The sequence below is a fragment of the Dreissena polymorpha genome, chromosome 8 (assembly GCF_020536995.1).
Source record: "Dreissena polymorpha isolate Duluth1 chromosome 8, UMN_Dpol_1.0, whole genome shotgun sequence".
Lineage (NCBI taxonomy): Eukaryota > Metazoa > Mollusca > Bivalvia > Myida > Dreissenidae > Dreissena > Dreissena polymorpha.
In genome coordinates this window covers 55738123-55756733 of record NC_068362.1, presented here as the reverse complement: position 1 = coordinate 55756733, position 18611 = coordinate 55738123, and the positions used below count along the sequence as shown (strand labels likewise).

General features: G+C 32.9%; 1 protein-coding gene across 1 annotated transcript in view; it reads left to right on the top strand.

The window, feature by feature from the left end:
- Nucleotides 1-579: 579 nt before the first annotated feature.
- The window catches only part of LOC127841364 (uncharacterized), a 33715-nt gene continuing 15683 nt past the window's right edge, over nucleotides 580-18611 (top strand). Inside the window, exon 1 of the mRNA XM_052370172.1 lies at nucleotides 580-1970. Within this exon, the coding sequence (XP_052226132.1) occupies nucleotides 757-1970 (1214 nt within the window). The 5' untranslated portion in view covers nucleotides 580-756. The remainder of the gene's footprint in view (nucleotides 1971-18611) is intronic.

Below are 18611 nucleotides of genomic sequence, written 5' to 3'. Positions count from 1 at the left end.
TACATGTATTTATTACAAAAGATGATGAATCATGAAGTGGATCTATTCGCAGTGCTGAGTTTTAAATCCGTTTAAGATTCTCTAGAGATAAACATCAGTACACTTCGTGTATACAAAGGACCTCAGTACATTGACAAGAAATATAATTACCGGTTTACTGAAATTAAGTGTAACGCGTTTTAAACGTTTCACAAATAAATACTTTAGGACAAGTTGCGTAGGATATGGTTCTAAGCCGGAAAGAGAAATTAGTTTTTCAGTGTTAAATACATTTATTTTCTTTGCAATAATTAGCTGTAAAACAATCAGTATTACGTCAATTAAACGAAACAATATAAGGGTATTTCCCTTGTAAGTTCCTATGCGATATACACTTTTCTTTATTTAGGAAATATGTGACCAAACAAAGTCAAATCATCGATCCGTCGAGATTTTGGTTCAACATATTCTGGTTTGGTTTTTATAGCCCGTTTTGTAGGTCACATTTCGTTGATATCAGTTGTTTTTCAGGGACAATATGATAATTACTAGCGTGAAAGCTTAAACCGATGCTAGTAACATTTAATTGTCTGTCTGATAAGAGGAACGTGAGGTTCATAGTGTGCATGTGATGCAGATAAGAGCATGGCTCGACACAATCGTGTTGACATTAGGCAGTTATGTGGTATGAAAGTGTTCGAGGTCAACGAAGATTGTCGCAAAGATCTTGCGCGTAGAAACAAACACATCGACTAATTTTCCTGTTACGATGACAAAATGAAATTCCATCTCCGTGTCGGAATATTAATAAACATTATAGTATTTGCGTGTTTCATGCTTTGGTGGAAGTCATCACCTGCAGACACTTCTCTTACGAGTATCTTTTCATGCGACCCTTACTTGAAAACACGTGTTGGAGGAAAAGGATCAGGAAAGAACCATAGGAGACATGACATAGAAGGAACAGTTGAAGAATTCTTTAATGCAATGCCAATGCTTGGAGATGATCCATTCGTTGATAGAGTATTGAATACAAGCTCACATTTTTGCAACGGGAATTTCGTCGGCTACGCTGGTCTGTTTGCAAAACTACTAAATGTGGTCGTTGATATTTCTTACGGCACAGGGCGGAAAGGGGGCGAGCATCTATCTGAGGTGTTACACCAACCAGAGACTAAAGAGTTTTATACGTATAAGACTGGATTTTTTCAGTTACCCTGTAGTGAAAGGGTACAGTACCCATTTATGGGTGACAGTCAGCATTTAAACGCATGGATGGGAAATGGATTACAAACTAATTTGAATACATTTTCATCAGCGTCCATAAAACATTCCGATTTTGCGATAGCTATTACAAGGTACGAATATGTTAATTTTTACCACACGATGACTGACTTCTACAATGTGTTTCTAATGTTGAAGTTGTTTCAAATCCAACCGGGAGACGCCACGATACTCTGGATCGACGGTCACCCGAAAGGTGGTCTTGATGCAACGTGGCGAACTCTGTTTGGTAAGGTATATCGAGTAAGCAAATTGAAAAAAACAGTCCAGTTTAAAAACATGGTCTGGAGCATTGTTGGTTACGAAAGTCCACTAGACAATCATCGGCTACCTTCTGTGCCATACCTCGAAGAGTTTAGACAATTCTTTTTGTCTCAGCACAGGATAAGTTTAAAGTACGAATCAAATTGTGATAAGTTAAACATTCTTATTATCTGGCGACACAATTATGTCGCTCATCCTCGCAATCCAACCGGAAGCGTATCAAGAAAGATAAAAAATGAGGACGAATTGTTGAAAAAAATAAGCGAAAGCTTTCCAACTCACAACGTGAAAGGCATCCAGATAGACGCGTTGCCCATGCAGAAACAGCTTGAAATCATTGCACGGACAGACATTCTTATCGGCATGCACGGGGCTGGGTTAAGCCACACTCTATTCTTGCCAAGGCACAGTGGCCTTGTTGAAATGTTTCCCGCGTATTATACCTCAAAAAATCGCCATTTTAGAGCGATGGCTTGTTGGAGGAACTTATTGTACAGTTCATGGGAAAATAAAGATTACCTACGAGAGTTTTTTAATAAAAGCACTAATGTAGACCAAAACGAAGTAGCAAAGCAGGTATTGAAAATCAAGCGCATCATGTGTAAAAGAAGTAATTAAATAAGTACTTTCAACTGTGATATAAACACAACATGATTTGGTGGTTTGATATGTACAGTCATTACGTCTTCTAATCCTAATATGTCCAAAACTATCAACACGTTTTAATTAATTGCGGGCTCTATATGCACCCGTGATGTGAAAATATTGCGTATTGCATACTGTATTAAACGTGTTCCTTGAGATACGTTAATATTTTACACAACTTTTTTTTGGTATGATATCATAGTTTATATTTCCAATACTGAAAGGTTTAAACGTTATTGTTACTTAAAAGTTGAAATTGAATAAATTTGTATGTAAAAGGTCTGTTATTAGCATTTCTCCCAGTTTATATTTATTCTTTACCGGTATATATATTTTTATCATTTTATGTTGTTGTTTTGTTTGTAATATTATATTAATATTTATGTATTGATGCAGATCATAACATTATCATGTTATTCTGAAAACACTAAAATCAACAAAACCACCAGGATTGTTGCTTATAATTTTCCCACGAAGGACTAGGCCGGCGGCGACAAGAGCTTAATTTTCAATAATCTACATTAATAACTGATAAAGTATTATTTATTGTTCAGTGTATTTATATTGTAGGTTCATATTCGCAAATCATGACATACATAAAACACAAACGTTTCCATGGAATACTTCTTCTTTACCTTCCAACGTTAATTATTCAAACGTGTGTGTATAGATCCTGGTATCAAAATGTGTTTTTGTAATCCTTGAATAATGTTCCGTTGCTGAACTTGCTCTTCCTAATGACATTATTTCGGACCAACGACCGTCTTAGCAAGTGAATGACGGAGTGCTTGGAAACATTTGTTTTACGCATTAATCCCGTTAATGCCTCTGTATGAAAGCCATATTAATAACGTCGGGGGACATACATTAGTAAATGAGGTTTCATTGAGGTAAGTATAACGTTTGTTTAGTATGCGAGAGCGTTATAGAGTCAATACTGAGAGTCGTGACAGAAGTAGGAATGCCAACATAAGGCAATTTTAGAACGATAGTGTTTTGTTCTGAAAGGTACAATCATAACGAATAAGGACAAATATATTTGATATTGATATCAATTTTAACTAATTACTCTAAAGATGCATACCAATGATACTGAATGTGAGTTCAAAGTAATATATTAAAATAAAGAATAGAACATGTATTATTATTGAATATGCTTTAATATGTGTACACATGTGTTCATAACTTTTTTTAACTGAACATCATTATTGAGTCGACGTTAAAATTATGGAAATAAAAGTGTAACAATTACTTTGTGAAATGAAAGAAAATACTTTGTTTAGATACATGGGTTTTGCTTAAATAACTGTATTAGCCTTGATAGATAATATTAAACTTGTAGATTTAAAGTGCAAATGATATGTTTTATAATTGTGTCTGCCGAATCCTAAACTAGTTGCAATGTATATTACCCAAAAGAAACGCAGAAATCAGGTAAAATAAATACCTTTGATACATTTCTCAAAGTGTACTGTTATTTTTTTAAACTTTAACACAACCATGAAACTTAGATCGTCAAACTCAAACAATGCTTTAAATTTGAATGTTTATCATACCTATATTTAGATTTAAACTAATGTGATATTGCATTGCCCAGTAATTGGCAGTGCCCAGTAATTGGGTTAACACATAAACATCCGTTGACCATGTTTGCTCACAATATATTTGCTATAAAATGTAAAACGAAATGTGTAGTGTCTGCTATCAATTAGCACAATGACTATGGCCGGCATGTGCTTCAGCCGTCTTGACCTGAGCAGCAACAAGACATACCTTAAAATTACCAATGCGTTAGAGGCGAGGAACACAATCTACAAGGTTTTTGACCAAAAAGATTTTTGTAAACAAGATAAGCGAAATGATTTATGCTCGAAAAAGCCGAATGGATTGAAGAGGTAAGGCATTTACACCGTGTACTGTTTTAAAGTGATTCTTAGATAAGTTACACTTGTAAGCTGAAACTGTTTACTTTTGCTGCTAATTTTGAAGATTTAATTTTATTAACGATTACAAGAAATAACTGTTTTCAAAAGATTGAACTAACATACGACTAACCCAAATGTATTACAGGTAAAAACACAAGCTCGAAAGAAGAGTATATGAATTATTTCCTTAAATACATTTCAAACTATCCTTACTAACCTTAAACAAAAAAAACATTTATTTATAAGCGTGCATGGTACGATGAGTTTTGTGATTTTAAAGCACTTTTCCGAGTAGACATGTAAACTGAGCTCGCGTTGACAAAAATGTCATGTTAAGGCCACGTACGTGCCACATATTTGAATAACGGTCTGTTAGGAAGGGTTTTTTGAAACCGATTGACATGCAAATGGTAGTCTAAAAAGTAAATGACGATCAGAAACTGTAACACCAAGTTTTCACTTACCATATAGCTTTTTGCAATCGGTCTCGCGTCATCTTTTCTTCCTGTTACAGCTACACTTTGTACACAAAACAATCATTTCTCATTTCACACAAACGGAAATAAATTGGACACTTTTTTACTTTCGTAATGTTTTGAATATTTTAAGCGTTTTCAAGGTGCCTGTACCACGTGACTTTTTCGGTTATGTGTGAGACAATCGGACGTCAACAAACCATCGCTTCAGGTAACGTTTTTGATAATTTCTTCTTCTTCATTAATTCAAATTCAAAACCATTTTGAAATAAAACAAAGACGAGAGCCCGGTCATTGTCAAAATACACAACTGTGTTTAGTTAGCGCAAAATTAATTTAGTATTTTTTCCAAAAAGTGCAACCGCGCGTTTGAAAAGACACGAATTGAAATGCTATGTGTAGTATATATTTTATTCCATCAACAAAAACGTTCATTATAATATTGTTGAAGGTTTAACAAAATAGGGCGGACATTGTAATTCTTCATAGAGAAGCTACATAAATTGAATGTTTGCACATATACTTCTGATTCGGAGTGTGTGCTTAAAAATGAAATAATGCTATGTGTGGGACACGTTTTTGAAATGCTATGTGTGGTATACAAACTAAACTATAGAATCGAAAGATTGACATAAACATCAATAATATTTTAAGTTTGTCTAAATAACAAAAGTTGGTCAATAAAACATTGTTTGTACTGTTTTGCGTGCTTAAAATATGATAATCACGACGTTCATGTTACTCAAAATTATCATGATTGTTGATAATTTATATTCATATTTTTACTTGTAGAATGCCATTTGTTTGGGGACAGTGTGGTAGAGAGGTCAAAACACAGTAGGAAATCTCCAAACACAAAGCCACCCACGCACGGGAAGGAAAATATTTCTCTTGCGGCAAACCTTTTCTTGTGAGTTTCTATAAAATTGATTGTTAAAAAATGTTAAATTTCAGAAAATTGTTACTTCCAACTAAGGCACTTGTTTAATACACAAAATCGTAAGTATTGTTTGTGCAAGGTGTCATGTGAATATAGTTGTAACAAAATTACAAAAGTGTTATTGAACTAATGGTTGTTTGCTTTTATCAGGAATGTGTAAACATATTAGACCGTAACGAGAGTTATTAAATAAGCATAAAGAGATAATACAGCATTATTTAAACAAATAGACAAAAGGATCAAAAACCTATTTTTCTGTAAAATCATGTATTCGTATCTAAATCCTATTGTGCTATCTTATATATCACGCATGACATTTTTTTTTAAGTTTAACAGTTTATTTCATGTGTACTTTGTTCTTTTCAGGGAGATTAAAGTATCTTTAGAAGCACATTCAAGAGACGTACTGATATCTTGATCAATGAAAAGTTGTCATATATAGTTAATGTTGAAAAGTTCAAACGGCTGTTTGTTTTGTTACCAGATGGTGCTAGTATTGCAGTGAAAGAAAACAATCAAATAATAAAACTCTGAGCGTAGAATACATTAAAAACACATTTGACAATTCAACAAATTGAACAACATGTATTGTGTATTACTTGGTGCGGTGGTAACAAGATCTTGCAGCCCCTTTCATGACCGGGTCGAATGAGTATTTTCATTAAACATCTTACACTATTTTCAGTTATTCTAATTTTATTTGAAATTGAGTTCATGAAGTATTAATACAATTAAATATGTGTTTGGTATAATAAACCCCCAAAGCCAAGACTTTTTTGCGATGATCATTCGTTACGTGTTAATTAGATCATTTGTTGTTTGTATAGCAAGATTTGTTACTTTGCGAATACTGTGTACTTGTTTATGTACTTGGTGCTTTAATTTCTATTGTAACATGTGCAAGCTGGTTATAATGCAATGTTATTATTAATGAAGTGTTTATTTTGATATACTTAAGATATTCATATGGAGATGATATTGGAAACTAAATGAACTTAATAGACCACAAACAATCATCATTGGATTTATATTGTTGTTTGTTATGAAACAATTGTTTTATTAACATATATAATCAGATTTTATATTCATCTAATCATTTTCATTAAAAACATAGATAAAAACCACATAAATATAAACAAATATCAATACATACACTTTGTTATGATTATGCCAAAATACATATTAAATGGTATCTTTGCATAGTTAGTTGAAATAGCTTTCCGTAAACATCACAGAATGAAGCTGGGTCCGTCTCTGTCACTGTGGCTTTAATAATTAACTTGCCGCATAACACCTTCCGTGTGGTTTGATGGTGTTCAGCTAATTCTAACACAGCTTCGCGCCTTAAAGCGTTACAAATCCTTAGACTAATCCTTGTCAAGTCTGAAAAATAACAGAAGTAAAACCCATTTTAAAACAAGTGCTTTTACTTTCTTTGTCATTCATTTAAAAAAAAGACCGAATTTAATAATAAAGCAGAAATATTAATCATGATATTTATTTAAAGACAATAAGTCAAAAAAAAGAAAATATTATAGTTCAACATAACGTGTTTAAGAAAAAAGACCATTGGTTGGATAACAATTTCACAGTTTATTTTATTTAAAATTGATGTTAAATTAAACATAAATTGATTAAACATTACACACTTACTTCAGTATTCCATCATGTAATATTTGTTTAATTTGATATATTTTCAGTACAGACTGAAGTATATGTTTTAGATTCTTAAAAAGCTGTGTTCAGATATAATGCAGAACTGACGGAAATATTCTTGCATACCACACATAGCATTTCAAAAATGTGTCCCACACATAGCATTATTGCATTTTTATACACAGACTCCGAATCAGATATATATGCGCAAACATACAATATATGTAGCTTCTCTATGAAGAATAACAATGTCCGCCCTATTTTTTAAACCTTCAACAATATTATAATGAACGTTTTTGTTGATTGAATAACAAATATACCACACATAGCATTTCACTTTGTGTGTTTTCAAACACGCGGTTGCACTTTTTGGAAAAAATACTTAATTAATTTTGCGCAAACTTAACACAGTTGTGTATTTTGACAATCGTCTTTGTTTTTTTGAAAATGGTTTTGAATTAATGAAGAAATTATCAGAAACGTACCAGAAACGTACCAGAAGCGATGGTTTGTTGACATCCGATTATCCCACACATAGCCGAAAAAGTCACGTGGTACAGGCACCTTGGTTCTGTGTTTTTTTTATCATTCGCAACGATTAGGATACATCTTACCATAAAATGATTTAAACATAAAATAATTTTGAAATTCAGTTTCTGAACTATACCATAGTCAATGCGTAACCAAAGATAAACATAAATACAAGACATACAACTACAGTTTGGTATTCCGGAGACGGATTCGTTACCGATAATTCAGTCTGAAAATGCATTTTTATAAAGTAAACTATGGGTATTGATATACATGATCTTACAAACAAACCTTGTTTTCGATTGCACTAATACTATATAATCATCGTTACTAAATAAGCATATTCTACGACAAACTTAACAACTTAATACAGTTCGTTAACCGGTTCGTTATGCAATATAAAGAAACATATTATTTTCTGAAGAACATTAACACTCATTTTGTAATTATAGTAATTGACGTTGCGTGTTAAAAGATTTTCACGAAATCTCCCATATCCGGATTAATTTAAATTTCCATTAGCGACGATGTTTGTGTACATTTAATTAACCATGAACACATCACCACGTCAAACGCATGATCATTTTAAACTAACTGAAATTGTGCGTAAACAAACACATTGAAGAAAGTGTGTCGATTCCCTCCTGAACCCCGTTACTCAATTTTTTGAAAAGTTTAGTAATATGTTTGCAAAAAATGTTCTTGACTTTAAATGTTAAACCGCGGACATTATAATATATTTTGCAATCGCGTTTGCGAGTTCCAACACATTACAATTCTGTCATGCAACACTACGTATGCTCTATCAGAAAACCCGCACTTTGATAGGCGTACGCTCTATAAATACATTGTCATTTCAACCAAGAACAACACAACAAGATTGCACGTGTTAGAACGTGTTCGTTCGTTAGTAATTCCTTTATGCTATAAACATTACCGTCAGCGAATTTTCATTGCTCGGATTGGACCTTATGTATTCTAAAATTTGATTAATCGACATATTTTTGCGAGCGTGAGTAAATCAGTCTAGATTTAATGTATTTATGAGTATACTTTTATAAATGTGCAATGACCTCAAAATAAATAAAGTAAATTATATCCATTTGAATATTTATACAAGCACACAAGCGGGTATGTGTTTACTTAAAATGCGTTACGAAAATTGAAAAAAGGTAAATAATAAATTAGTTATCAGTTTAAATCACGACGTGGTTTGCATGATCGTTGCATAAGTACGTTTGCTTCTGTCTTGCGTTTATTATAATTTTATAAATTCGCTGCATTCAAGAAGGAACCGAGAATTATTGAATTCTTCGAAAAGTATTCTTATCCTGACCATATGCTTGCTTTTAAGTAAAAATTGCAATTAAGGTCTAATCTTACACAGATATTCTCTGTGACGTTAAGAAGGAAATACTGAACACTTGTGTGCAAATTGATATTAAGATAGCCATTAACAAAAGTCGTAGTCGTACGTAAAATACTGTTACCAATCTTAATGGTGCCGTTAAAAAACAACTTTAAGAATGAAGTGGACAAGAATTACTGGTTGAAAGGAGAATTTTATTAGTCATTAAAGTTGTGCCTTTCAATAGAGATTTAAACAAATGTTTTGATACATATAAACTCATTTTGACTGTTCATTTTAAATTCTTATTCTTAAGATTATATTACACTTTTCAGTTATAACCAACTTAAGATCTTCAATAAAATATAAATGCAGCCACCACGAATGTACTTACAGCTCATAATGGTTACGTTGTTTAAATAAAAGTTAAACTGAAATGGGTCTCTATACATGATCACTGGTATGTTTCAAATATACAATAACGCCACATTTTTTCAACAAAGGCAACTGTTGTATTCCACATTTACTAACACACGACGACTTCATAATTATTGAAACGAATAGCTTCATCACACGTACGTGTATAGAAAAATAGCCATTTGATTTAAGCTGTGTTAAATTCATTTAAAGTTGCGGCCTCTTATCTGGTTTATGATTAACACAGATAATTATGTACATATACATGTACATGTTTACGTTTCAACCACTGAAATTTCATGTACGTGTGTAATAAAATTAACAACAGCAACACTGCTTTAATTATTTCTAAAAGTGTGAGTGTTTCCCTGCATTTTATCAACTCGACTATTCTATATGAAATATATATAGTGGAGCTATCCTACTCACCCCGGCGTCGGCGTGAGCGTACCCGTGATCGTTTGAATGTTAAAGTTTGCGTACCACCGCAAATATTTCCTATGTCCCTTGACATATTGCTTTCATATTTTGAATACATCTTTACCAACATGACCCCAATCTATAACAAGATCAGACAACTGTAACAAGAATTTGGTTAGAATTATGGCCCTTTTTCCACTTTGAATATGCATATTATTGATTAATCTATGTTAAAGTTTGCATACCACCTCAAATATTTTTTATGCCCCTTGACATATTGCTTTCATATTTCGCATACTTCTTTACCAGCATGACCCCAATCTATAAACAAGAGTAGACAACTGTATCAAGCATTTTGTAAGAATTATGTTCCCTTTTTATACTTAGAAAATTGAAAATTTGGTTAAGTTTTGGGTTTAGGTCCACTTTATTCATGAAGTATCAAAGCTATTGCTTTCATACTTGCAATACTTTCTAACTGACATTAGGGGAATGTGCAGGCAAAGTTATGTAATTCTGCCTGACATTTTTATCGAATTATGGCCCCTTATATACATAGAAAATTGAATATTTGGAAAAGTTTTGTGTTTTGGTCCATTTTATTCCTAAAGTATCATAGCTATTGCGTTCAGACTTGGAACACTCGTTAACTATCATAAGGGGACTGTACTGGACAAGCTGCATAACTCTAATAGGCATTTTGACGGAATTATGGCCCTTTTCTGACCAAGTAACTTTGAATGTTTTGTTAAATGTTGTGTTTAGATGCACTTTACTTCTAAATTATCAAGGCTATTGCTTTCAAACTTCAAATACTTTCTTACGATCATAATGGTACTGTACCTGGCAAGTTGAATTTGACCTTGACATTTGAATGACCCTTAATCTTAAGGTCAAATTAATAAATTTTGCTTAAATTACCATAACTTCTTTATTCAGGATCATATTGTATTCATTCTTTGACAAAACAACACTTACCTGACATACCATAATGGACTCCACCCAAACCATGCCCCAGCCCAGAATCCCCCCCAACAAAAATATGACCACATCCCTACATTATACCCCCACTCAACCTGACCCCACCCAAAAAGAAAAAAATATTTTGTTTGAAACATTGTTAAAAAAAATTCAAATATTTATTTATTTTATTTTTGAAGGACCGTCCAACCATCCCACGCAAGCTATTGCTATCAAACTCGAAATAAAATCGTATTAGTTTTTTTATGTCTTTACAAATGTTCAATAGATTATGGAAAATATATCTGAACTCAGAATCGTCTATAAAGTAAAACTTCTTCAAAACATAAGCGATCAATATGTTTTAATTATGGTCCTCCTCCTCTTAGAATATGACTTTATTTCCTTGACCTTATTGAATATAAACAATTTCCCCATGATGGCTTACGTTATACTGTCACGCACTCGATTAGTCGAGCGCGCTGTCTTCTGACAGCTCTTGTAATATATTCGTATTCAAAACGTGTTAGATGCGCGATGGTATTTTAAAGGATGAAAACACGACCTAGCAAATAAATAGGAAGTATAAAAGTATAGTAATGATACATTTATTGAACAAAACAAATGGGTAACCTAACTGCATATTTAATTGAAACGTGACATGTCAATAAAAAACAATACGTGCGTGAAAAAGGAAATCCTAGGTGACTTATTATTTCTTATATTCTGTATTTTCGGTAACAAAAGCAAATTCTTTGTGTTAATTTAACAATAAAGCGCAAACATGTTAACGCAGCTTCCTTATTTGGTGAAAAAAAAGTTTAACAATTAATACAGTCAGATAAACAGGCAATAATTTTGTCAAACATGGGCAAAGGTCTTCGAAAACCGCACACGTCATTTTGACACAAACATGTTTTTAATTTGATTTCAATAGCCGTTTCATTACAAATTGCCAGCACAAATACTTGATATGCTATTTAATCAGACTGAATACAAATGGTGATGAGAAGCAATCCTTGATAACGATAGACGAAATAAAACTGTAATTGCTAAAACTGCATATCGTTTAGCCATCCATGTGTTGAGAAAGGATCGTATTGGAAATATATTGTCTTTCGCACTAAATTAATAATACAGTTATCGTTTGAATTATTTAACATGCAAATGCGCAAATAGTGCATGATTCACCCACATTGATAACGAATTAACAAACCACATGCATTTTGATATCTATAATTCAAATGGCTATACCTAACTTCAATATTCCTTTAAAGCATGTATTTTCATCTCTTGAAAAATGAGCAAAAGTGGTTTACACCATTCTACCTATGATTATAGTTGCTAGGGTGTCTGTTTATTGTGCACTTAATACGCCTACAGGGTCATAACGACCGTAAGTACAGTATAATATTTCAAACATCATATCGTCTTATTGAATACATTATTGCTACTTATATAAATTTGACGATTTCATAAACGCTCAATACATATCCTCTTTTTATCTTGGACTCTTTTAGCGGGTGCGACAAAGTCAGGAGAACTAGTACAAGCTGTGCAAATTAGATGTACAAGATGTTCCGCTATGCCTAGGCACACTACCGATATCGGGACAATACTGTAGTACACTTCTTATTGCTTTCTTGTCGAGGTAAGGTGAAAATATAAGGTGGCATAATATACAATTGTTTCGTTATCATTCATCAATATGTGTTTCTTTATAGATAAATATAAACCAGAAAAGGGGGGGGGGCCTTGTAGTGTTTTAATAAATGTATATATTCAGGGAGAAAAACTAACCACCGAAAAGGAATGGATTACTTTGGTAGAGCGTTCGTTAGTTTTGAAGAATAAGTACTATATCACGATTGGCATCTTATAAGTATCCCGCATTAAAACTGCAACCAACGTATGTATGCACTTAATTAAACTAAAGAATAGGACACTTTGACGGCCACGTACCCAACACTTTGTGTTGTAAACTACTTAATATTGCGTAGTGCTATACATGGATGTTATTTACGACATTAAATATTCGTTTCCCTTATGCAATGAATATTATCTTAATGTTAATATCGCATTTAATAGTTTGTTCCAGCAATCCACCATTCTTCTAAAACTGATATTACTCTGTAACATTCAGGCATACATACAAACATACCTAATTTCCTTGCACGTTATGTATTATTGAACTTCGAAAAATATTAATCCGAACGCCGTTATCATCAGATTGCAACATATTGTAATGAAGTTTTATTAATATAATGCATTTCTCAAATTAATGCCGGAATGCATTTATTAATTATTTTTTCTATGAAATAATATGATTATAGAACATATGATTTTCATGTGTGGTTGTACAAGTCTTAAACAATACATATCACGAACGTTTATTAAATATAGTATGAGCAGACGCTTTATATTGAGCGTTTGGACGTTTGTTCCGCTGATGGCGGTGATTAATCAAACAGGGCGATTCCATTTGGAAACATTAATTGCTGTTTCCAGATACACATGAGGAAATGGGTTGTGATAAAAACATCCCGATAAGCGAAATATTAAATAAAATGGAGTTTCGTTTCGCTTTGATGTGGTGTAATGGTTTTTGACGATGCTGCTTCATGAAACAATTCTTCACAATGGCGACCTATGTAAAAGTCCGAGCCAGTCCGATTGAGTAAGCTAAATTTTCTCAATAGGCATACCTTGCTGATTATCATTGATGAAGGTAAATGCAGCTTGGTCTAAATTTTAACAACAATGGCCGGCCTTTGAGAGAATGTTGACACTCGTGTCAAAACTTTCTTACAGCATAAATCGGCTTGTTTGGCTATTTATAAACTGTCATTTAGGATGTATGAGTTATTTATTCACTAAATCTCCGCTACTGACAACAATGGATGAAATTCAAAGGATATATTCGATGTGAATGAAAGACTTTCTGGATATTGACAGCTTGACACGGCAAAACTGGCATACTGGTATTTTTAGTTATCAGTTTAAGTCACATTTTGCTTCAGTCATTGTATTCGAGCATTTTGTGACTTATTGAATGACTATGATACCCGATATCAACATATCATATGGAATTAGCAGATCACCAAGCTGTACTGAACTTCAACATTGATTATAAACTCTTTACTGGTTTGTATTTTTCTTCTTTCTATTTTAGTACTTGGTATAATTTTAAAGTTAAATGAACTGTGTCACAGCAAAAGAGACATTAAGGCGATTGGGCCTGTTTGGATTTAGATCAGCCTGCGGTCGCTTGAAAACTGTTTGCTTAAGAGCGGGTTTCTGACAATAACCAACAGTTTAATTGGATACTGATTATACTGCGCTTTTTCTGTGACATGGCTCAAATAATAGAATTTTCATTAATCAAATGATTTTATTTCGAACATTAATCAAGTGTTGTTTTTTCTGGTCTCTCGGGAACAATGACTCCAGCATTTTCGTGTTGAGAATTGAATACCGCTTAAGGCGCGGCTAGGGGGCGTGAGAGATGTTGCACCTTCCATTATCTCTCATGAACCGACTCAATAAAACCGAGTCGGCAATATTTTACTTAATGTTTGGTTGCTGTCGAGGGATCGAACATTTTCAGAATCTTCCTAAAAGCCTAGTGGTATAGTGTCGACTTTGATTGCAGAAGGTTGGGCTGCGGGTTTAATCCCCGAAAGTGACATTGAAAACTAGTCAACCTTATTATCTGAAAGGCTTTTTTACCTGATATACTAAGGTTATTGTGAAATTTTCTCTCACATGATGGCCATCAGTTATATTATATAAAAATCCAGAGCAGTAGTAAACAATGGGACAATAATTAATGAACGCATCCTTCATTTGTCTTTGACATTTTGAGTTTGACATGGCCTAGATTTAAACATATGACTTGACTATACCAGCACTCTTGTGACAGAGCTAAAGTGTAAATGTACCATTGAAGATCACCTTAATCCAGATTTTGTTATTATAGAAGTGTGGAACGTTTTAAGGGTGTAACAAGTAAGCAAAAATGGGTCATTACCGAGAGGCCATAACAGATCTATGACTGTCTTAAAACAAGAAAAATCAGTGCCTGATTTAGATTTCCGTACATAGTACAATAAAAACTAATTTCAGAAGCCTGGTAACAGTTTAACTTTAATGTTACCAATGTGTTAGACCAGGGCTTTGATTTTGAAATCTAGGACATGGCATGGTCAGATGATGACATTAAAGATTACACTTTTTTTTTCAAACACACAAACATGTAATCATGTATCTGTAACTAATGGAGATAATATAAATAGTAAAATGCAGAAGGCATTTGACTTTTCTGCTGGTGCATTGGCAAACCAGGTGACTCGGTTGCAATAGTTTGATGGACTGCTTTGATATGTAGTTACATTATATACAGTATATCAAACTGTATTATTTCAAATATGTTTGCATCTAGTATACTTATATTGATAATATTTACAAAATGAATGTATATGAATGATAAACTTGACTACAATCTTTTAAATGATACTGAAATCATAACAGTAATTTATACTGATAATTATTTAATATAGGTTGCTTGATACAATCATGTACATGTATATAAAAATGATATCATACTGTAACTTCAATGACGAATTTCAGTGAATCAAATTAAATCCTAAAGGTAAGTCACTCCCATCTCTCTCCCGAAGCGAGCAAACCGAAAGGTCCTGCTGTGTACCGATCCAGATCCAGATCCAAAAATATTATACATAATTATGTATGATGTTGTTTAGAGGGGATGATTTTCCCTCTGTTGTTTTAATGAATTGTTTTTTTTCTTTAATCAGTTTGTTTAAAGACATATAAACAAAGCTCCAGGGTCAGAGCTTCAGGCAATGAATATTTCACACTCTGATCTGTTTTCTAATGGATATTTTACCTAGTTCCTACATTCAATACAGTCAAATATATGGTAAGTAGTATCTGTACAAATTGGTCGTTAAATGTGTACATTAAATTAAGTGTTAAAAAGGCATAGTACAAGTTTTCATGTTAGATAAATTAAGGGGTATTTAAACATTTTTAAATGGTAAACTTATCTGAAATGTATTCCCGTTTTCTCTTGAGCACTGGTCAGACATAAATATATATACCATTTAACCACTTTTATATGGAGCCCTGACCAGATCTCAAATATATATCCTTTTTCTCTGGCACCATTGTCATCTCCTGTTGATCACCTAACACCTATTAAACTTGTAAGTTATATACAGAAAAGTTCATTATATGCAATCGTTGAATGAAATACAAAATGACATTATTTTCGCATGGAGATTGTACAGTCATGTAAAAAAAGCCTCCACAACACAGATCAAAAGTACTTTTTTATTTCTGGATCAACCCATATCTTGATACTTTATGTGCATAAATATCTCAAGTCGTCATGAGACCAGTACACGCATTTTGTATTAAATCTTTAATTGATCCGGCAATAGTTATTAGATTATTATAAGCTCAATCAGTATATTTATTTATGCCTTGTGTATTGTAAACATATACACAATCATGCAGTTACACGATAGCATTAAATAATAACAAATCAACCCATACTATAAAGGTCATTGACAAAGCCTATGGTAAAAATGTGATTAAGTGTAATCGCCCTCTCGAGCCAGCAAAACCAACACATTGACATGTTGTCATTTTTGACAGTTCTACTTTTACTTTCATTTTGTGATATTCATTATCATCAAACTATCAACACTTATGTGACTGAGAAAAATATCTGCATTGCTTATTTTATATATGTTCTGTTTATTTCTTCAATAAACTTACATCAATACACGGTTATCTTCGCTAATTCAAACATTCCTGAAAGGCCACCGCTTTGTTTACATATTTCGCTTCAATTTTGACGCGCGTAGGTAGGACCGCAATACCGCTTCCGAAACCTGTATTCATACTATTGCATCCGAGGTACTTATCCGATGTTTGACGGAAAGGGCCGAGAATGTGCGATTGGCTGAATGGGTCATGTTCCCCACTATGGCGTACAATTTGGGTCCAAATTTTATATAGCCTTCTAGGTAAACATAAATGTGTACTTCGAAGAACAACATCTATTTGCATAAAATATATTTGATAGACATATTATGTTCCAAGCATCAAGTGTTCACAGATTAAAATTAGCGTGAAAACTATTAAGATTTATTCAAACAACCTTTAAGAAAAAACAACAACAAAAACGTGTGTTGCCTTTGACAACTGATGCACCACACTGTTGTAGAAGCCGAAACAACTCATTTTTGCGCAAATAAATGTTTGTTGCCATTTTACTCTTAATATTAATGGCCTACCAAGAAAGAATATGGCAATATACAGTATTAACAACCATTTGAGAAAATGCTAAACATATTCCTCCGATGAGAAATGTGTAATATACATGAATAAAGGTACAATGGTATAATAATGGATCGCAATGTACGAAGTTGCTATAATTGTTTTGATAGAAGACGACACAACTACCTTGGTTAAATTCTAGAACAGACTCTTAATCCGGTGTTTTAGAGCTTATTCCTCGGCCCAAACCCATACAATACAACTAGTGCGTGATTAAAAAACATAATTTATCATAAGACTCTCTAAATCTCTCTCATTTAATTCTAGCCATTGTCAGTGACATAAATACCTGACATTGGTACTTTTTAAAAACATATTTTATAAGATTCAACAGGAAACAAATGAAATGGTAACACTGTTGTTATTTTACTGTTCGGATCAAACGCTGTTCGTGCCTTATAATTGCCATTTGAAAAACAGGAACATCCGAAACGTCGACGCAGTGAACTAAATAGTATTTCGTTAAATAATGACGTGTATGTCTTCACATCATAAAATGAGTTTAATGTTACATTAAAAATGAGATTTTATAACATTGTTCACGAACAAGAACATAATAAAACAAATAATGATTGATTATTCATGGGCCTTGTATTTCGTTAGGGAGCAACTCTAAATTGATTCGTCGATTGTGACTTTGCGTAGGCAGTTAGTTTTCACCAAAAGATGTGTCTTGTCCGTCAGCCAGAGTATCTCAATATTCGTCTGTTCATCCGTTCAGTCCATGATGTATGTTAAAGAAAGTGTGTAAACACATCATTAACAGTAAACATTGTGCCGACAAGTTATGTAAATGGACAAATGTATGGCAACAGTTACTTAAAATGATACAAAAAACACTTCCTAAATAATCATAAATTTATAACTGACAAAATATGCATATATTGTAGACCGAATAGCTCTTGTGTAGTGTCCTTTTTAGAAAATTCATACTTTGAAGTATTTTGTAATCGATCTCCTTTTTCCATCAAAATTAACTAACCTTGCATACTTTGTATTTGATAACTTCTTTGGATATTAGTCAAAACAAAAGATGGGCGATGTTAGACCACAAACAAAAGAATAAAAGTAATGATTATGCAGCGGTGTTCTAATGTTGATACATTTCGAGAATAATTCATGCGTACACATTTGATAGATATTGCTAGTCGCTGTGTTTTTCGAACATATTTCGTTTGATATCCTTTTCAAAAAAGGCATTTTTCTTTCAAACATAACCATTGACCCAGTGTTTGTAAACATAATTCTATTAATTCCTGAAGTTAGAAGCAATGCACACATTGTAGTAAGGGAAAACAAAACTCAACAGTTTACCACAATGTATCATATTTACATTATTTTGACCAGAACATTTTGTAGTGTTTTACATAAGGAATTTTGTTTTTATAATTACAAAT